The sequence below is a fragment of the Canis aureus genome, chromosome 6 (assembly GCF_053574225.1).
Source record: "Canis aureus isolate CA01 chromosome 6, VMU_Caureus_v.1.0, whole genome shotgun sequence".
In the NCBI taxonomy this organism is placed as follows: domain Eukaryota; kingdom Metazoa; phylum Chordata; class Mammalia; order Carnivora; family Canidae; genus Canis; species Canis aureus.
In genome coordinates, this window is record NC_135616.1 from 15,730,657 (window position 1) to 15,753,270 (window position 22,614).

Genomic DNA, 22,614 nt, shown 5'->3' on the forward strand with positions numbered 1-22,614 from the left:
CTTATAATCTGAAATGATTTTAAAATGGAACATTTAAAAAAATTTAAAAATTAATATTCATCCCCTGAATCTGGAGAGATCATCTTCTCTTTAAGCAGCTGTTGCATATTTAAGAAATTCAGCATTCTTTTAGCAAGGAATGAGAAAGAAATAGCTATTGGACAAGCGACCAAAAATGTCACTATAGTTAGACTAGCCCTATTCCTACAGTTTAGAGGGTAGTTGCCAGTGCAACTTTTGAGGCATGATTTCCTTTTATGGCACAAATTACCTTCTGTTTCTGTGGGCAATAGGGATATTAAAAACTCCAGCTCTTTAGTGTACTTTAGTTAGTATTGATGGTATCACCTTATGTTTATGTATGTCAGAATTATCTGAAGAGTTGCAGAAGAAAACTCTAAATGTAAATTCTTCCAATAATAAGAGTTATTCTAAAAATAAATATTTTGAAATTGTGTCAAAAGAGAAAAACAGGATCATTTTCTTGCTTAAGTAAAATTTCTCTTTTTAATCCACTTGAAATAAAAAAGGGGAAACATCTTTGTTTTACTTAGAAATAAATACACTTCTTTTCAATGGTGAAAATATTTTGAGTCATTTGAGATTTAAAATTATAAAATGTATTTATTGTGTTGTTGCCATCCTCATTTTTATTTATAGCCCAGCTAGTTTTGGTTGCTACAAACATTGTTAATCAGAAAATAAGTACCATACCAAACTTGTTCCCTCTGGCCTTTTTTCTTTTTCTTTTTCTTCTTTTTTTTTTTTTTTAGAGAGCATGTGCAGCACATGAACAGGGGTTGGGGGTGGTGTGCAGAGGGAGAGAGTGAGGGAGAGAATCTTAAACAGGCTCCACCTCAGGGTGGAGTCCAACTCGGAGCTCAGTCTCACCACCCTGAGATCTTGACCTGAGCCAGACTCCAGTCAGCCCCTTAACTGAATGGGCCACCCAGGCGCTCAACTTCTGGCCTTTTCTAAAATCAAAAGTGTAATGTTTCTGAGTTGATTAGTAGTTAGAAAATGAGTACTTTATATTGTACCTTGGTTTCATGTTAATCTTGTTAATGCTGGATTAACAACCATTGATTAGAATGACATCTTTTTTTTTTCCCTTAAGATTTTATTTATTTATTCATGAGAGATACAGAAAGAGAGGCAGAGACACAGGCAGAGGGAGGAGAAGCAGGCTCCATGCAAGGAGCCCGATGTGGGACTCGGTCCTGGAAATCTGGGATCAGGCCGTGAGCCAGAGGCAAACACTGAGCCGCTGAGCTACCCAGGTATCCCAGAATGACATCTTTTAATCAAAATGTTGGTCACTTTTAAGAAGCAGTACTGAAACACAGAAATTACTGTGTTTGTGATTTGATTACACATTTTAAGTTGCATTCACAACATGTTTTTAAAGGAATTTAGTTTTATTAAAATGGATTCTTCGTGTAGACCTAGTAATTTTCTAAAATACTACTTTTTTTTTAAAGATTTTATTTATTAATTCATGAGAGACACGTAGAGAGAGGCAGAGACATAGGCAGAGGGAAAAGCAGGCTCTGTGCAGGAAGCCTGATGCAGAACTCAATCCCAGGACCCTGGGATCATGACCTGAGCCAAAGGCAGAGGCTCAACCACTGAGCCACTCAGGTGCCCCAAAATATATTACTATTTTAAATCCTAGATTTATAACTACAAGGTAGACCTTGAATCAGAATCATTTCCCTGCAGTTGAATGGTAACACATAATTAGAAGCCATCTAGATTTGCTTATCACAAATGTACATTTTTATTACAGACTTTTTACACAAACGTATTTCTCCGTATCTATAATCAATCAGCCACATGAAAAACTTCTTAAATTTGTAAATGATTGCTGAATTTTACTTTCTCAAAAATAATCTATCACAACAACTTTGAATTTTAAAGAGTGGAAACAAAGCTGGTTTTTCAATAGCTGATAATAATGCCTTCATTTGTAAGTTTACAGAGTCATTTGATCATCTTAGCAACCTTCTAATATATATTGTAACTGCTTTGTACCTGTGTACCTCAGGTAGCTTGGGGTGTACATTTTGGAAGCACAGGTAAGTTACTGAATTCCCTGAGTAATCAGAGAATTCATGAGGTGCTCTATTTTGTAGTAAGTTAAATCTTTGCATTGTGAGATCAGGAACTTGAGCTTGACTATATTACCATAATCCCCCTATATCGGTATATTTTACAGTATACAGTGAGGGTGTAAGAATAATCAAGATGTCTTATCTCCATATTGTTAGAATAGCTATATTTATAAGATAGGGATTCCCCGGGATGCCTGGGTGGCTCAGCAGTTAAGCATCTGCCTTTGTCTCAGGGCGTGTGATACCACGAGATTGAGTCCCCTTTCGGGTTCCCTGCATGGAACCCACTTCTCCCTCTGCCTATGTCTCTCATGAATGAGTAAATAAATAAATCTTTAAAAAAGAAAAAAGGGATTCCCTATCCTTCGATATTCCCACCTGGAAAAAAGCAATTAGAAGAGGAATTAATTATACCATATTTTATTCATCACTTGGTTGTTTCAGATATGTGCTTTGATGATAGTTCTTGCACATAGTTCATGGTATTCTCTTACACAAATTCATTTATAAAACTAAACATGGGAAAATGTCAACAGCTGAATATTGTGAGATTGTTTTTGAAAAGTTATACTTAAGCCAGGTCCGCCTGATTGTTTTAACCTGCTTGTGAACATGGACTACATCTCTTTGCCAATGTATATCCATACTTACCAACTGATTAACTGTCTTAATAATCAATTCATGAATCTGATCATCCTATTTATTTGCCATTCTTTTTTTTTTAAGATTTTATTTAATTATTTGAAAGAGAACATGGGATAGAGAGGGGAACATGAGCAAAGGGAGGAAGCAGAGGGAGAAGCAGATTCCCCGCTGAGCAGGGAGCCCAATGTGGGGCTCGAACTATGACCTGAGCCAAAGGCAAATGCTTAACTGACTGGGCCACCTAGGTGCCCCTGCTTTTCTTTAAAGAAAAATAATAACTACTTTAATTTTCACTGAGGAAATATAAAAATTAACATTTACCATATTCAGTTATCTAGCTTTATAGTAAAGATAATTCCCCTTTTAGCTGCCAAGAAATTTAGAAATTCTAAACCAACAAATAAACTAACCACCAACAAATAAATCCCTTTAAATTATTTTTTTAATTTTTAAATTACAAAGAAAAAAAATCCTGCAGTTGTACAGGACTGTTTTCATACTTTTAATTTCTTAATTAATAAAATTTAATTAAAATATATAAAATTTATTTATATATTATTTATATATATTATATATTTTATTAATTAAAATTAATTAAAGTTTTTTCCACATTTACATGCCAGTTATTATTTACATGCTATTTATTTAAAATATTCATTTACCTCAGAAAAACAGAAGGTTGCCTACTAGGAAAATGATACTAAGTCTCTAGGAAGAGTGTTGCTTGTGGGATAGATACATTGAGCTTACCTTATATAGGTGAAGTTGGTTAGTTAGTCACTAACTTCCTTTGGATGAGTTCTAAGGTAAACCTATCTTACAATATATTTCACTTGTAATTACCTGGATGGCTCAGCAGTTGAGGGTCTGCCTTTGGCTGGGGTCTTGATCCCAGAATCCAGGATCAAGTCCCGCATCAGACTCCTTGTAAGGAGCCTGTTTCTTCCTCTGCCTTTCTCTGCTCTCTCTCTCTCTCTCTCTCTCTCTCTCTCTCTCTCGCTGTCTCTCATGAATAAATAAATAAATTCTTAAAAACAAAAAACAAAAAACGGGGATCCCTGGGTGGCTCAGTGGTTTGGCACCTGCCTTGGGCCCAGGGCGTTATCCTGGAATTCCAGTATCGGGTCCCACATTGGGCTCCCTGCGTGTAGCCTGCTTCTCCCTCTGCCTGTGTGTCTCTGCCTCTCTCTCTCTCTCTCTGTGTCTCTCATGAATAAATAAATAAAATCTTTAAAAGAAAACAATATTTTTCACTCAATTTTTTTGAAATTGCATGACTGTTTTTTGTACCATTTAGAATTCATCAATTTGCTTTCTTAAAGAATTTGTTAAAATATCCTTATAATTAGTAAAAACCTGTTGTTTACCACTGAGTTGACATGAATATTTAATTAAGTAATTGAGGTTAGATTTAATTTGAACTTTGGCCATCAGTCAGTCTGGTTTTAAAACAAATTCTATTATGTTCTGAATCATTCTAAATAGAAACAATGTATAGATGTAGGAAAATCAGATATTACATTACTATTACAAGTTTTCTCTTTTCATAATTTAAGAAAAAAGTTTTGCTATGAACTTTTCATTCCTTGAGAGAGAGTGTGTCTAAGTCTTTAATATATGAATCTGGAATGTAATATTTGATATATTTTTATGATTTAAATTAAATAAATTCAAATTATTTTTAGCAGCTAACAATCTGTTAACTTAGAAAATGTGTTCAGTTCCCCCTAATTCAGACAAGTTTTAAATTTGGTTATATTTGTTAAATACTTGCAAAGTAGGATCAGCGAGAGCTTGATGTACTGCATCTGAATTAAATACATTTTCTAGAAGTATTGGAAAATATGGCGGGGTTTTTTGATAATTTTTTTTGATAATTTTTTTTAATTAAGTGAGAAACTGCCAAATTAATGAGTTTCAGCTATCACCATATTATTCCCCAGGTTTTGGATATCTACATATGCTACCAAAACCATATGCAGTAGGCGGTTATTCTTAGATGTATTGATTTTTCATTTCTCATTCAATGTCAGCTGTTCAACCAGCATGATGAGGTATCCTCTGTATTGGGTATCTGGCATTTTACTTAGTTTGACTCTGTTTTGCTACCAGTGATATTACAGTCTAACCATTTTGACATAATCATTCTGACATCTACTTTTTGTAAGTGGACTGGTTTGTCATCATTTGATATTTTAGACCCTTGGGAGAACTGGGGAAGATATTTCAATCACAGTATTATCTTTTTCAGCTTCAAGACCATACAGAAAATCCCAGTCAAATACCTAATTGGTTTTCTTAGAATTAAATGATATGTATACTTTATATAATAATGTGATTTTTAAAAATATGGAGGAATAGAATAAGACACTAACTTGGAAAGAAATTAGGTAATCTAGGAGAAAATTTTAGATGTCTTTGTTTTTTCTTGACTATAAAATCACAATGTTAAACACTTAAATAGAACTTAATATGTGCTTGTACTATTCTGCATGCTATACACAAATTAGTGTTTAGTCCTTGCAAATGAACTCTCCCATAACTGGAATAGAGATGAGTGGAGATATCTGTTACTTACATTAACAACTGTAGACAAGGTAATAAAAAACCGTAAGTGTACATTTTAATAGCATTTTTGACAACATTGAGTCATCAAAATCCACTGATGGCATCAGAATCCACTTGTTCCTCTGTTCCAACATTGTATAATGAATGGCTGGTAATAGGACAATACTTTTATGGTACATAAAAATGCTATGTAGCAAATTCTAGTATAATTTGAACTATAATTAACAAGATATTTAAACTTTACCTTTCAAGTTACTTATTTTGATACAAGAAATACATGTTATGTAAATGTGAGACCATACTTTGGAGTTCTTATAGTAGAATTAATCCTGTTATGATAATTATCCTATTAGGATTTTTTAAAAACTTATTTCTTGACTTTTAGAGATGCGCAGAGACTAGAGGAATTCTTCACCAAAAATCAACAACTGAGGGAGCAACAGAAAGTCCTCCATGAAACTATTAAAGTTTTAGAAGATCGGTGAGTCTAGTTCTTGGGTATTCTTGTGTAAGAGGTTATTTCCCTCCTTAATAGAACATTGCTTTTAATTTATAAATAGTTCTGGGACTAAAAGTACCCTTTTCCCAACCTTTATATGAATGCCCTTTATCCAGTGTCAACATTGAGTAAATACTTTATGAAATCAAGGATCTACTCTTGCAAGTTCGTTTTTTTTTAATTAATTACAGCAATCTCAACAATTTACCCTTTAAATAATATTTCCTTATCTGCTATTTGATACAGGACAAGCGTAAGAGTAGCACTAATTAATTAGAATTAATGTTCTAATTCATTTGATCCTTTAATTCCATGTTTACCTCTAAGTAGGTGGCAACTGCTTCACAATTCTATTTGTCTTCGTATTCTGCCCTTTTTTCCCTGCATATTTCTCTACTTGCGGGGAGTCTAGGGATTCTTCTTTCTGAGTATTTCCAAAATGATGCCTATCACTTACTCTGCTTCCACATACATCCTTCTTTGTTTCTCACTCCTATGAGATTAACACCCTAGGTTTAGAAGAGACTTCCAGAATTTGCTGTATTTTCCTGTCTGAACTATAAGTGCTATTTAAAACTTTGAACTACCTATAACAAATAATGTTTCCTGTGTTTATAATTAATAATTTTCTTTTGTTACTATTTTGTATGTTACAGAAGGGCTGGTGGGTTTGAGTTTGCCACTGTTCCTTTAGTGGTGGGGTAACCTACTACTATGCACCTATGCAAATTGCAGTTGTATGCTTGTCTTCTACAACTCCTGTCCCAGATGATGCACATTTACTAAAATAAGCAGCCTATTGTGGAATAAAGCTCCATATGCTTTGGAATCATAGGTGTGAATTTGAAATCAGGTTTATACTGTGCACTTAATTCAGATTCATAAATATTTGAGTCCTTACTACAATCTAGGTGTTGTTATACATGCTAGGGATAATACTATCCCTAGTATGTCATGAAGCTGATATTTAATTTTCAAAGGTTTGGAGCAAGTCATACAAATAAGATGATTTCAGATTGTAAGGACTATGAAGAAATACAATTATATGATGTAATGAAGTGACCACAGACATTGGGAAGTGAAGGGATAGGTGTCAGGGATAGCCTTTTTGAGGAGGTGCCATTTGAACTAAGATCTGAATGATACAGATAAGAGCTAGTCACCTGGAGAACAGACAAATGCAAAACATCTAGGTAGAAATGAGTTTTGAAATATTTGAAGAATAGGAAGTCGTCTGTGGTTCTAACTTAATGAGTAGGAGAATGATAGGAGCTAGGATTGGAAAGGTGGGAGTAACCAGATTATGTAGAATCATAGTCAAAAAGCTTGGATTTTAATTGCAACAGGAAGCACTTGGAGGGTTTAAGCAGGGAAATTACGAAGGAATATGAGCAGGTATTGACAGCATCTGTTATATCCATGTGGAGATGTCAAGTAGATAGATATGTTGAGTCTGAAACTAACTAGAGAGATTAGGGCTAGAGAAAAGAATTTGAAAGTCATCTGTATATAAACGGCATTTGAAACCTAGAGACTGGGTAAGAGATCTAAGGACATGTTAGAGTATTGGAAGAAAATTAGAAGTGTTAGGGCTGAATCCTTCGACATACTAATTAAGGTTTAATGAAGAATAAGGATTCAGCCAGCCAAAAAAAATTGAGAAAGAAAAATTATCAGAGTAGAAGAAAAGTCAAGAACATATGACATGACATTAACCATAAATGTCATGGGCTATTTTGAAGATAAAATGAGATTAATACAAGTAAAAGTATATAATAACAATTTTTTAAAACTTATAGTGTCCTTCCTAATTGGTGACTATGATTCCAGCCATTTGTACTCCAGTCTGTAGAGTAGCCAGACCCAGTCTCTCTCCTGCTGAGGTATCAGGAAACTAGAAAGTCATTTGCCCCCTTCTTCTCCCCAGTTCAGGATCAAAAGGGAAACCATCAGCTAGGTACTCTTAGTGTGGTGAGGGATTTCCTTGTTTTCTCTGGATATGTATTGGAGCATTTAGGAGGAATGGTGGAGAGCATATCTTTCTTAGGCTTTAACTCTGGCAATCAGGGCAGTCCCGGTGGCACAGCAGTTTAGCTCCACCTTCAGCCCAGGGCGTAATTCTGGAGACTCAGGATCGAAGCCCACGTCAGTTCAGGCTCCCTGCATGAGCCTGCTTCTCCCTCTCCCTGTGTCTCTGCCCCTCTTTCTCTCTCTGTGTCTCTCATGAGTATAAATAAATAAAAATCTTAAAAAAAAAAAACCTCTGGCAATTGATATCTATTGAAGGCTCACTTTGTACCCAGACATCTAGCACTTAATCTTCACATTAAAGCTATAAGGCAGATGATAAAACCATTTTACATGTGAGGAAACTTAGCTAGCAAAGATTGAAGAAACTGTCCCTAAATCACAGTTAATGGATAATGAGGTAAAATTTGACCTTACAAACCCCCTATTTTCTGTGTTCCTGAAGCCTTGCTTGTATATTGTTTTAATTTTGTAAATGTGATATAAATGAATTATACTTTAACTGATCATTTCAAAGTATTTGTATTTGACCTAAAGTTACCAAAACAGATACTCTGAAATATTAACTCCCCAGCATTGTCCATTTTCTAGTCTGGTTTTTTGGGGGAAGTTTTGTTTTTTATTTCTCCTTTAAATTGCTAACTATATTCTACTTTTAAATGTCTAAGTAGATAACATTTGGTAAAATTCTGCCTTATTTAAAATTTCATTGTAGTTTTATGTTACATAAGAATGATAAATAGAGCAAGCTTTAAGAATCTATACAAATGAATGTTTTGCCAAGACCTTTATTTTTTATTTTATTTTATTTTATTTTATTTTATTTTATTAAGATTTTGTTTATTTATTCATGAGAGACACAGAGAGAGAGAGAGAGAGAGAGAGGCAGAGACACAGGGAGAAGCAAACTCCCCTTAGGGAGCCCGATGTGGGACCTGATCCCTGAACCCCGTGATACCACGCCCCAAGTGGAAAAGCAGAGTGCACCCCTGAGCCATCCAGGCATCCCTTGCCAAGACCTTTAAAAAGCAAAAGTGTTTTGTTAAAATTTCTAGACAGTAATTCTGAAACATGCTACTACTCTTTGTAGGATAAGACCATTTTTATTTTTATACTTACGTGAAAACATTGTGAGATGTTTAGATGAGAGGAATTACTTGGTAAAAGTAAATTAGATAATAAAAAGTTTAATTTTCTGTGGCTGATTTATATTCTACTCCTATTTATGTAACAGACTTTCCTTAAAGGAAACAAAGTATTTCACTAAATCTAAGAAATAGTCATTGTGTGGAGAAGTAGACAGAATGCATTAAAAAAAAAAAAATCTGAACAAAGTAGTTAAACCATGATTGTCTAATAGATTTTAGTATTTCTAAAAGCATTTTTGGCAATCATGGGAAAGTCATATTTCATCTGTCATTGAAAGGGAGAATTTGTACTTCTAATCAGAGGATTTATGGTTGTGAAACTATTTTTCAAATAATAGACTGTCCTCTTTTTGTCTTACTCATAGATTTTTTTTTAAGATTTTTTTTATTTATTCATGAGAGACATAGGCAGAGAGAGAGCAGGCTCCATGCTAGGATCCTGATGTGGGACTCGATCCTGGGATTCCAGGATCACGCCCTAGACCAAAGGCAGGTGCCCAACTGCTGAGTCACTCAGGCGTCCCATAGATTTGAATTTAAATATATTCTTCATGAAACCTCTGACTTTCTAGACTGGATTTAATTCTGGTAAGTACTTTCATAGTACCATGTATTTCCACTGTCGCGATGTGAATCATACTTTGCCATAATTACTTTTTTATTGCCTTTTTCTAATACACTGTAAGCTCTTTAAAACAAATGACATTATCTTGGCCACTGTTGTATAATTGGCATGTATAGTACTCATTGTAGGTATTCAGTAAACCCTTTTGAATGAAAATGAATAAATTTGAGGAAATCTTTTTGGGATATAAACAATTGAGCGTTCTGTTAGTCTGGTAAATTTTCCAGTTGCAAAATGAAAGGTTTTATTTGTTCATCTCTATGAGCAAACTGTAATATGACTTAGGAAGCATGTTGCTTTCTAATCTTACAAGTGGAATTATGTTTCTTTTTCTGATAGCATCAGTGGAAGAGAGGCAAGAGGAAAGCAGTGGAACTTTGCTGATAGAAATAGGAGCTAGCATATTTTCTCACATCCATTTAAATTTAAACTAGGATCTGTAAGCAGTCAAGAGTTGACTCTTTTTCACAGATGTTATCAAGAATGGCAGTTGAATTTGGAGGGACCTGGAGGGTATTATGCTGAGTGAAATAAGTCAATCAGAAAAGGACAAACATTATATGGTCTCATTCATTTGGGGAATATAAAAATTAGTGAAAGGGAACAAAGGGAAAGGAGATAAAATGAGTGAAAATATCAGTGAGGGTGACAAAACCTAGAGACCCCTAACTCTGGGAAATGAACCAAGGGGTAGTGGAAGGGGAAGTGGGCACGGGATTGAGGTGACTGGGTGATGGGCACTGAGGGGGACACTTGGCAGGATGAGCACTGGGTGTTATGCTATATGTTGGCAAATTGAACTCCAATTTAAAAAAAAAGAATGGCAGTTAACTGGAGAAAACTGGTAGTAATAAACAAGTTAGGAAATATTGTTTCATTTTAGAACTGTCTATACAAGTAGCATTTTTAAACTTGAAAGTAGGGGTTCTGAGGGATTGTTTTTGATGATACATTATGATATTTTAATATATTAGATTTGATTTCTTAGAAACAAAGTAGTGTTCAGTTTTTACTGACAAGTCAACTAGTAGAATGACATTTAAATAACCATTAGAATTGTTAAATGCCATTTATCTCCTTCATTCAGTGTTTTTCAAAAATGACTTTTTCAATTTTTTATTTTAATTTTTATTTATTTATTTTTAAGTGAGCTCTACACCCAACGTGGGACTTGAACTCAAAATGCTGAGATCAAGAGTCACATGCTCTACTGACTGAGCCTTCCAGGAGCCCCATCAGTGACTTTTCAATATTCTGTTCTCTTTGGCCTTTATTTTTTTGTTTTTTAAGATTTTATTTATTTATTCATGAGAGACAGAGAGAGAGAGAGAGAGAGGCAGAGACACAGGCAGAGGGAGAAGCAGACTCCATGCAGGGAACCTGACATGGGACTTGATCCCGGGACTCCAAGATCACGCCCTGGGCCAAAGGCAGGTGCCAAACCGCTGAGCCACCCAGGGATCCCCCATCTCTTTGGCCTTTATAGTTTAAAAATTCTGTGTGTAAATTATTTACCACAATTGGGTCAAATATTTGAATTTTTATTAATTGGACCCTAAGCTATTTGAACAAATCTTAAAAGAGAAATGTAAATATGAAATGTCAGGTACTTTAAGCAAATGGTTAAAATTGAGTTTCCTCTTAAAATAGTTTAATAGTGTCTTGGTTTTGGAATAGTTTACAGAGACTTGTTTCCTTTAGAATTTTAAGGGCATAAACAGACTTTACCATTAGCTTTAGAAATGCTTGAGAATCTGAAGACATGTATTAGAGCAGAAAGACAAGAAGATGTATGTCTTTTTTAGTACCTTAATTCTCAAAAAGATGGCACACAAAGTTTACTAGAATGTACTACTATTAAATTAAAATGCTATGATAAAAGGAATATACCATTTAGCTTATATTTCCCCCCTTTGAATTTTTATTCAAGTAAGGCATGTATGTTGTATAAAGTTGTATAATTACTATAAAAGCAGTAGGTTTTTTTGTTCTTCTCTTTGCCACCCCTGCCAGTCCCAGTTCTTCATTCACCAAAGTTCTAAATGATGTTTTTTTTTTTTTAAGATTTTATTTTTTTTATTTGAGAGAAAGAACAAGAGAGGGAGCACAAGCAGGGGGAGCAGCAGGCAGAGGGAGAGGGAGAAGCAGACTTCCCGCTGAGCAGGGAGCCCAACACAGGGCTCAGTCTCAGGACCCTGAGATCATGACCTGAGCCGAAGGCAGACACTCAACGGACTGAGCCACCCAGGTGCCCCATAAATAATGTATTTTCACTCTAACACTTGATTTATCAATTTGAGACATTATCTGCCTACTTCTTACTATGAAGATGAGTATACTATTTATCTCTTGCGTATTTTTGAATAGTTACTATTTTAGTTCTATTTTACCTTCCAGCCTATTTAATACATACATTTTTGTAAAAGTATGTCTTTACAGGGATCCCTGGGTGGCGCAGCGGTTTAGCGCCTGCCTTTGGCCCAGGGCGTGATCCTGGAGTCCCCGGGTCCAGTCCCACGTCGGGCTCCCTGCATGGAGCCTGCTTCTCCCTCTGCCTGTGTCTCTGCCTCTCTCTCTGTGTGTCTCTCATGAATAAATAAATAAAATCTTTAAAAAAAAAAAAAAAAAAGTATGTCTTTACAGGAATATATTTTAGGAAAATGTCTGAACTGTCTCCCTGAACTCACCACTATATTGCAGGAAGGTATTGATACTTTAACCCTTCCCGGCATCATTCTTCCTCTCTTCTACTTCCCACTCTGTTCAGCTGAACCTTTAAGTGTAAATAATGACAAGCTTGATAAATGTTACATTGTTTTCTGTTACCAGATCTCAATCTTTTATATTTGGTTTATAAGTTAATTATAGAAGCTGAAAAATTGTAAACAGTGTTTATTTATTGACTCTGTAAATACTCTCAGCTGAGCCAGGATAAGATTTCCTTCTCTACAGATCCAATATCATGACCTCTGTGCCACTTGAGACTGTTTCCAATGTCCAGGCCACATAGATTCTTTTCTATTCTGTTTCATATCTTGCTCAAATCAGCCCATAATTATATTATGACTTGGACATATTTAAGTGAGTTTGCTGTGTTTTTCCTAGAAGTTCTAACAACTTTTTTCATATTGAGATAAGAAACATGTTTTCCTTACCATGTCATTAGTATTATGTAATGTGTTATTCTATTTATTGATTATAATCTTTTTTTGTTCTTTTCCTTGAAGGCATACTTCTTTCGCTGAAATACTCTGTACTGATTTGGACCATTTACTTTCTAGGTTATTCTACAACTGCCATTCTGGAGTTTCTCTTCACTGGATCCCCACATTAATGCCATTATTTCTTTCTACTCATGTTCATGTTAGCAAATAATTATGGAGCACTTGTTTTGTGCCAAGGCACTATTTTAGACCTTGAAGATATTCAAGTGAACATGGTTGATGAAATGTGGGCCTATTTTTCCTTTTTATTGGTTTTTTCATGCTCATTTTGTTATAGGTCACCCTCAAGTATCTGCTGAAAAGAGCACAGAAAGTAAATTTTCAGAGTCTCTGCATATCTAAAAATGTTATTTTACTGTTGATTTAGATGATATTTTGAAAGGATATAAAATTCTAGTTTCCAAAATAATTTTCCTCCAAACTTTGAAGACATTTGTTTTCTCATTATCTTTGCATCCAATGTTGATAAGACTGATATCATTCTAATGTTATTCTTTGTAACATTTTTTCTTTCCTGGGACTTTTGATCTTTTTATCATTCTGAAATTTTGTGAGGGGGAGCTGTATGTGTTTTTCCTTCAGTGTGTTAGGCACTCAGCCTGTTACTAACCTGAAGGCTAGTATCTCTAAAGGTCTGGCAATCTTTTTCTGTTATTTCCTGTCTCCAGTTTAATATGTTATCTCTTTTTGTAACATTTCTTGGTCATAAAGTAATACTTTATAATCTTTTCTCTGATTTCTGTTACCCCACCCCCCACCCCATGTTCTGGAAGACTTCTATTTTCCAACAACCCTACTATTGAAGTTGTTTTGATAGTCACATGTTTAATATTCAAGAACTTTTTATTTATTGATCATTGCTTTATATGTACATGTGTGTTATGGCCTATTTTTGTCATTTTCCTTGTGATTCTATTTTAACTCCTTGTTTATTTAGAAGTACATTGTTTAAGATTCACAGATTTATGGATTTTCTAAATTTTCTTATTGATTTCTTTTTCTTTTTTCTTTTTATTTATTTATTTATTCATGAGAGACACAGAGAGAGAGAGAGGCAGAGACATAGCAGAGGGAGAAGCAGGCTCTATGCAGGGAGCCCGACGCAGGACCGGATCCCGGGTCTCCAGGATCACACCCCAAGCTGAAAGCGGCACTAAATCGCTGAGCCACCCAGGCTGCCCTTGTTATTGATTTCTAATTTAATTCTAGTCTTCTCGCCTTAGGGACTTCCGAGTGGTACAGTGCAGCATCTAACAGGGGTTATGGCAGGCAATGGTAGAAGACCTCCCCTATTAGGGCAGTAGGTGTCACCTAAACAAAATATGGCCCCAAAATAGCTATTCCCCTACTATCTTTACTAGAAAAGGCTCCAGCAATGCATTTAATATTCTAGTATATTTTTTAATTTGTTCTTTAAATATATTGTTTTTTTTAATCCATCAATAAACAGTGTCCAAAACAATTTGCATTTACATGGAAAGGAAAGATGCCAGCTTGCTTAATATATAATTCAGCCCCATGGTACTGGACTGGAGTTCATATTTTGACTATAATAAAATAAAACAAGGTCAGTTTCTTCAATAAATAAGTTCCTTGGATAGAGTTCAAAATTGGCAGAATTTGGGATGCCTGGGTGGCTCAGCAGTTGAGTGCCTGCCTTTGGCCCAGGGTGTGATCCTGGCCTCCCGGTATTGAGTCCCATGTAAGGCCCCCTGCATGGAGCCTGCTTCTCCCTCTGCCTATGTCCCTGCCTCTCTCTCTGTCTCAAGAATGAATGAATGAATACGTCTTTAAAAAATAAATAAATAAAATTGGCAGAATTTACAGAATTCCACTTGGAATTATAATCTATTGTAGAAAGTGATGTTGTCGCATGATTTCAGCCTATTCTAGAATATGTTAAAGGAATAATACATCATTAAACTAGTTAATTTTCTCTATATTTACCAAGTCAGTTCTTTAGAGCTTTATAAAGTATAAAAATCTTGGAGTCCAAATATAAGGAAATAACTTTTAGTAGTTGAAAAATTGAATTTCAGCTTTATAGAGGTATAATTGATAATTGATAAAAGTGTAAAATAAAACGTACATCATGGTGATTTGGTAAACATATACATCGTGAAAGAATTTCCACTAATTAACATAGCATCATCTCACATATTTGTTTTCTGGTGAGAATAAGTTCTACTCTAAAAATATTTCGGTTTTGGGATGCCTGGATGGCTCAGCATTTGAGTATCTACCTTTGACTCGGGGCGTGATCCCCAGGTCCAGGATCAAGTCCCGTATCAGGCTCCCTGCATGGAGCCTGCTTCTCCCTCTGCCTGTGTCTCTGCCTCTCTCAATCTCTGTGTGTTTCTCATGAATAAATAAAATCTTTTTTAAAAAATTAAAATATTTTGGTTTTGTGTCCTAGGCTAAGAGCAGGATTATGTGATCGCTGTGCAGTAACTGAAGAGCATATGCGGAAAAAACAGCAAGAGTTTGAAAATATCCGGCAGCAGAATCTTAAACTTATCACAGAGCTTAGTGAGTTGCCTTTCTTTATTCATTAAGTATTTAAAGCATAATGTACTGTTGTTTAAACCTATTATTAAATTGGTTGCAGTCAAATGGATTGTTTATATACCTTTTTCTTCATGTAGGCAAAAGTTCAAATGTCCTTTATTCCCTTTCTGTAGATTTAATTTAATGCTTATTTCAATAAGAAATAGGGTACAAAAAGATGGGATATACACTGTTCACATTTGCCCTCAAGTCTTAGCAGCTGTAAAGCAAGAAGGAAATTTCCTTTGATCATGTCCATGTTTGTTTCCTTAGTTTTATCTTATTTCATATAATTTAACTGGTACTTAGTAAAGTTAACCAGGGTTAGTTTAGTAACCTCACATATTATAGATAGCCAAAAAAAATTTTATTTACTCAACGAAGGAAAATATGTTTAGATTTGTAAACCACTAAGTTATTAACATATTTTTGGAATATGATTAACTTTCTTTTTTAGAGGTTTAGTCATATTTACTATGATCTTGATATTCCTCCTAGTGAAGAATGTGCTTTAACAGTGACTTCATACTAAGGATTTATAATAATTTTGTGCTGATTGAAGTGGAAATTATAGCCCAAAGTTGAGTTTCTGCTTTCTAAATTAAATAAACACAAATTTAGTCAAGGTAGATTCAAACAAATACTAATACCAAAATTATGAAACAGGGTATGACTAAGGAAGAAAATTGGACCTAAATCTGCTTACGTTATAAAAATTATATACTGCTATTCAGTGTTATTTTACTGTTATTATCAGATTTATTTCAAGATATCTTTTACTAAAATAGTATTTGAAATTAGTAGGGCTGAGCAACAGATGGAATGCTCCCTTGACCTTAGTATGGATAATTAAACTGTACTCCCCAGTACATGAAGTACTTTTTCTCTTTTGCCTAAAGCATAAAATAAAATTATCAGTTAATTAGTTACATGGAACTGGCACAATATATGGGATGTAGTAATCACTACCTAGTAACGGATTAGTCTTGCACAGTAGTATTAACTCTAACATATGACTTAGAACTAGAAATCCTAATTTCTCCATAATTAATGATATTATTAAAAAAGCCTAACAGACATGTTCATATAGCTATAATATGTGCTTCTTTTTCATATTATGTTTAAGTGAATGAAAAGAATACTCTCCAGGAAGAAAATAAAAAGCTTTCTGAACAGCTGCAGCAGAAAATTGAGTAAGTATCTTTCCTTAATTGCAGCATAAAATTGAATATTTTCCCCTCAACTTTTCTTCCTTTATTACACTTAGCTATACAAACTATAGAGATAATTTAAGAGTTACAGATTTTATTTTAAAAAACGGTACAGTTTTCTGTAACAATATAAGAAAAGCACCTTTTGTGTTTTGGGAGTATACATGAAGAGTGTATATGTATCTCTTTGGTTAATGCATACATAAAAAACATTTTAATTTAAAGCATTTTGATTTAGTAATAATTCAATAATCAGAACATTTTAATGGAAAGCATTTTAATTTAAAAAATTTTTTTAATATGTATTTTTTTTAAGATTTATTTATTTGAGAGAGAGCATGAGCAGGGACTGAGGAGGGAAACAGAAAATCTCAAACAGATTCCCCACCAAGCATGGAGCCCAAAGCAGGGCTCAGTCTCACAACCTTGAGACCATGACCTGAGCCAAAATCAAGAGTCAGACACTCAGCCCAGTGAGCCACCCAGGTGCCCCTGAAATACTTACATTTTTATTTATTTGTTTGTTTATTTAAAGATTTTACTTATTTTTTTGAGAGGGAGAGACAGCATGACAAGCAGGGGGAGGAGCAAAGAAAGAGGGAGAAGTAGGCTTTTTGCTGAGCAGGGAGCCCAATGCAGGGCTTGATATCTATCCTTTGACCTAAAGGCCTCTATTTTTTCCATTATTCAACAGTATCTCAAAGAAAAAGAAAATAATCTTTTTGTGTATATGATCTGTCAGAGCTAAGATATTCTTAGTCCCCATTTATAATAAACTTTATGAAACATTTTTTAAGAATTAGGTTCAGGATAGTCTTAATGGTTTTATAGTGCTTTTAAAGATTCTATTGCATTGCCTATGAGTGGACATCTACAAAATTTTGGTAAAAATTAAATAAATAAATAAACAAACAAAATTTTGATAAATTATGCAGGTGTAACACATTATTTTGGCTTAGAATAGTTATTGTCTTAAGTGCAAACACATCTTACAGGTGGAATTAACATCCTTATCAGTATATACTTTTAAGTACTGGATATCCAATAGGATTTTGATATTCCTCCCATGTTATCAGTCAACTAAATATTATTAGCAAAGGAAATTTTCAAAATGTCAACACTTTCCAGTTTTACTCATGCTGCATGTTGAGGTAAGGCTAGAACATACATCCACAATCTTTTATATGATTCTAAAATCCAAAAGTTTTTTAAATGTTATTTGCAACCTCACCTCAACTCACAGGATGCTATTTATATAGTCCTTATTTATCCCACTTCATGTGAGCATTCCTATGCTTTGCTGTGAAAGTCTCAGCATGCTTGACTACAGGATGATGCCTTGGGCTCCACTGGAGGTGTTATGTAATAAGCTATATATGCTCCATATTACCCTTCATGTTAAAAAAAAATCTGTATTCCAAATCACGTCTGGTCCCAAAGATTTCAGATTAAGTGATTGTTAACCTATATTAATTAATGTTTTGTGAAGTGATTCATATGTAGCTTATGGTATTTTGAACACCCCAGCCTTGATATTTATGAATACCAAAGATAAACAAGATAATGAGAGTGTAGAGGTTAATATAAGACCAGAGAGGTGAGTGCCTCTAACACTTAAGGCATATGAAGTGAATTGAAACTGGATAATGTCACTTGCTTGATGAAATATGATCTCGAATTCATTCAGAATTACTTTATTTTTAGTGTTCTAAAAGTCACTTGAAGCTCACTGGTATTTTAGAAAAGAAATGAGAGCTAAAGTTTGAAATTACAGTTAAGATTAACCAGGTTGATGAGCTTCAAGGTATGCTTCTTTAATTTCAGACATGCCTGAATCAGAACAGTGTAGGAGCTTATCTAGCATGTCTTTAAGTTCTCTTCTGAAATTTAAGAGAGTTGTTATTCTCATAAGCCAACCTCTTTTGTAGCTTGCTTTCCTTAAACAAATTTACTTTTATTTGGCAATTTAAAAAAATGGCAAGTATTATCTTTTCTTTGACTGCCTAAACCACTGTAACATTATGCTATTAGGGCCTGAAATTTCTCTGAACTTTAGAAAAAACATTTGACTTATGCTTCTGCTTGTTATAGGCAATAATTGAGACCTAAACTGGTTTTGATGTTACAGATATGTTATATATGGTAGGACAGTTACTTAGTGACACTGTACTAAGAAATTATTCAGAAAAAAAAATTTGCTGTTATAAAGTTTTTAAAAATGTGTATGTGTATCCTTATATGTATAACATATATTCAACTCTACCAGTCACAGAAAGCAATAAATAAGCTAAATATAAGTTTAAATAAGCTAAGTGTTGAGGTCATGGCTCTTTTTGTTTTGGAAAATGAATGTGCTACATCAGTGGTCAAAGCAGTCTATACAGTTAAGGACTATAGGATTCATTTCATTACCACTCTTTTTTTTTTTTTTTTTTAAAGATCTTATTTATTTATTCATGAGAGACACAGAGAGAGAGAGAGACAGAGACACAGGCAGAGGAAGAAGCAGGCTCCATCCAGGGAGCCCGACGTGGGACTCGATCCCGGGTCTCCAGGGTCATGCCCTGGGCTGAAGGCAGGCGCTAAACCTCTGAGCCACCCGGGCTGCCCATTATCACTCTTTTCTAAATTGAATTCTTTATATAACTTCTTTAACAAATAGCCATTGTTTGAATACACTACTGTAAATTTAATCTCTCGAACCTGTTTAATTTTTTTTTTATTATTTTTTAAGATTCCATTTATTTATTCATGAGAGAGACACACAGAGAGAGAGAGAGAGAGAGAGAGAGGCAGAGACACAGGCAGAAGGAGAAGCAGGCCCCATGCAGGGAGCCCGACACAGGACTCGATCCCTGGACTCCAGGATCATGCCCTGGGCCAAAGGCAGGCGCTAAACTGCTGAGCCACCCAGGGATCCCCTGAGTCTGTTTAATTTTAGTGAGATATTAAAAACCTCTTCCTAAGTTTGTGTAGAAATTATTCTACTTACAGGTTATTTGTTGATTCCAATTTTGCCTTCAGGAGCCTCTGGAACAAATTTTACTCTTCTTCTACTTTGCACATGAAGACAACTGTCAGGGCCCTCCTGAGTCTTACTCTTCCTTAGGGTAAATAGTCCTTTGTTCATTAACTGTTCCTCAGGCAGCATTACTTCAAGACTTCAAAGGACCATTTCTCTTAAACGTTTTAGTTTGTCAAAAATCCTAATTACAAATTCAGTAGTCTAGGGGCACATGGGTGGCTCAGTTGGTTAAGAATCCAACTCTTGATTCAGCTCAGGTCATGATCTCAGGGTCATAAGATCAAGCCCTATGTTGGGCTCTGTCCTCAGCAGGGAGTCCGCTTGAGATTCTCTTCCTCTGTACCTCCCTGGTACAGACCCGCTCTACGCTCGCATGTGTCTCTTTTACTTATATTAATATAGTCAAAGCATTTAGATATTATTGGTTGTTCCTTATTGGGCTTACTGTGACTAGAACCTTGAAATCCATCTTTCTTATCCTCTACTTGTAGATACGTTGTTTTAGATAAAAATAAAGGACTTCATAGTCATGGCTTCAGAGTAGGTTGCAGAGAAACCTTATACTATTTAGCCTACTCCATTGTAAAAGAAGAACACTATTGAATAAGTACTATATTCTAGAAATTGGATTATATCTTTATGTATACTGCTTCCATTTCACAGCTTTCCTATAAAAAGGAAGTAGTAACTTACAGTACCATACTTTATAGATAAGGTAACTAAGTTTCAAAAAGATTAACTGACTTACCCAAAGTGACTGATAAATGTCAGGGCCAGCGTTTGAACCCAGGTCTACCTCACTTCAGAGTTTGTATACCCTTTCTATAGTTTTGTGCTAAAGCATTTTCAAAAAATTACCTGCCTGTGTGGGTGGCAAGCTGGATTCTCTCTTCTGATTCAGTTCAGTGAGGTTTAGAATCACACATTTAACCTGTTCTATTTGGCTTTGTTAGATTTGGCCCATTATTCCCTCCTCTGGAAGTCTTTCATAGTTGGTTTTTTTCCTGCCTTGTATTAAGTTAGGGCTTATTTTCAGCTTTATGTCTTCCACAAATTTGATGAGTATTCCATTAGTGCCCAGCATCAAAATCATTAATAAAATGTTGAGCAAAATCTGCCTGAGGATGGAGCCCTGAGGCATATTACTACATATTTCTTTCATTATCACTCTTTGTGAGATGATACCAAGAGGATCATTTTCACATGCCTTCCAGAGAGAGCTATATATACAGTATTCCTCAGAATTAAAATTAGCCTTACTTGAATTACTCATATTATAAACTTGTAGTGGTTCTAAGAGAGCAGGATCTCAGACTCACTAGTTTGTATTTTAGGGAATTTTTCTTTTTTTTTTTTTTGAAAATCAGAATGTTGTGGGGTTTTTTTAAAGATTTTATTTATTTGAGGGCAGCCTGGGTGGCTCAGCAGTTTAGCACCACCTTCAGCCCAGGGCCTGATCCTGGAGAGCCAGGATCCAGTCCTGTGTCAGGCTCCCTTCATGGAGCCTGCTTCTCCCTCTGCCTGTGTCTCTGCCTCTCTCTCACTGTGTCTCTCATTAATAAATAAATAAAATCTTAGAAAGGGGAGAGGGGCAGCCTTGGTGGCCCAGCGGTTTAGCGCCGCCTTCAGCTTGGGGTGTGATCCTGGAGACGCGGGATCAAGTCCTATGTCGGGCTCCCTGCACAGAGCCTGCTTCTCCCTCTGTGCCTCTCTCTCTCTCTCTTTCTCATGAATAAATAAAATCTTTTTTTAAAAAGATTATTTATTTGAGAGAGCACTAGAGAGACAGAGCAAGCATGAGTGAGGGGTGGAGGGAAAGAGAAACAGACTCCCCACTGAGCAGGGAGCCTGATGTGGAGTTTGATCCCAGGACCGTGGGATCACAGCCCAAGCCAAAGGCAGATGCCCAACCAACTGAACCACCTAAGTGCCCTGAAAGTCAGAATATTGAAGTAAACTTGATGACTATAACTGCTTCATTAAGTATATGTTTTCACTAACTCTAAGTTCTTTAGAGGAGAAAAGCTCAATATTAAAAACTTTTTTTGTAGACTCTATATAGAGGGAGACCCTGGATCTTTATAGGTCTTTAGAATAAATAACTAAAGTTGTTTTGAAAGGAATTTAAGGGGAGGCCAACAAAACAATCAAAAAAATTTTACTCTGCTGTTAGAAAAGTAGAAGAAAGCTGATGAGTGTGCATAATAACTAAATATAGCGTGAACTTTTAAAGTTTCTCAGAAAATCCAAGACCTAATGCTTTAAAGAAGAGATTTAGGGCAGCCCCAGTGGCGCAGCGGTTTAGCGCCGCCTGCAGCCCGGGGTGTGATCCTGAAGACCCGGGATCGAGTCCCACGTCGGGCTCCCTGCATGGAGCCTGCTTCTCCTCTGCCTGTGTCTCTGCCTCTCTCTCTCTCTCTGTCTCTCTCATAAATAAATAAATAAAATCTTTAAAAAAAAATAAAAATAAAAAAAAATAAAGAAGAGATTTATTTGGTTAATACATGGACTTAGTTTGGTTTTTTTCCCTTTTATGACAAAAGAGAACAAAGTCAGCACTTGTTTACTTATTCCTCTAATTAGATCTAGGAGTTTTGGGGGTTTGTTTTGTTTTCCTTTTGTGATCCTCACTACTTATAGATGATGCCGGGAAATCAATTTCTTATGACTCATTCATGTTCCAGGTTGAATTTTCATGACTAATAAGCAGATAGCCTGTGACGTGATTAGTTAAAGCAAGGTCAGATAGATTTTACACTCCATTAATTTATAAGGCTTTCTCATATGACCTTAGCTTACTCTGTTTTTCCAGAATAAGACAATTTAAAAGTAAATATTAGCTCTAAAGATTTTCCTCAATATAGATTATAGGATTATAGGCTCTAAGTAATATTGATATTCCCCAGGAAATTAAGATACAAATTTGTGTTAGGAAAAATTAATCTTGTAATTTTTTAAAGATCTCTATTGGTCATATATT

At 35.1% G+C, this 22,614-nt stretch overlaps 1 protein-coding gene across 5 annotated transcripts in view; it reads left to right on the forward strand.

Moving 5' to 3' along the window:
- The window catches only part of RBBP8 (RB binding protein 8, endonuclease), a 100,922-nt gene that overhangs the window by 39,017 nt on the left and 39,291 nt on the right, over positions 1-22,614 (forward strand). For all 5 annotated transcript variants that reach the window (XM_077900241.1, XM_077900242.1, XM_077900243.1 and 2 more), the window contains 3 exons: positions 5,713-5,808; positions 15,268-15,380; positions 16,525-16,591. In XM_077900241.1, coding sequence (XP_077756367.1) covers positions 5,713-5,808; positions 15,268-15,380; positions 16,525-16,591 — 276 coding nt within the window. The remainder of the gene's footprint in view (positions 1-5,712; positions 5,809-15,267; positions 15,381-16,524; positions 16,592-22,614) is intronic.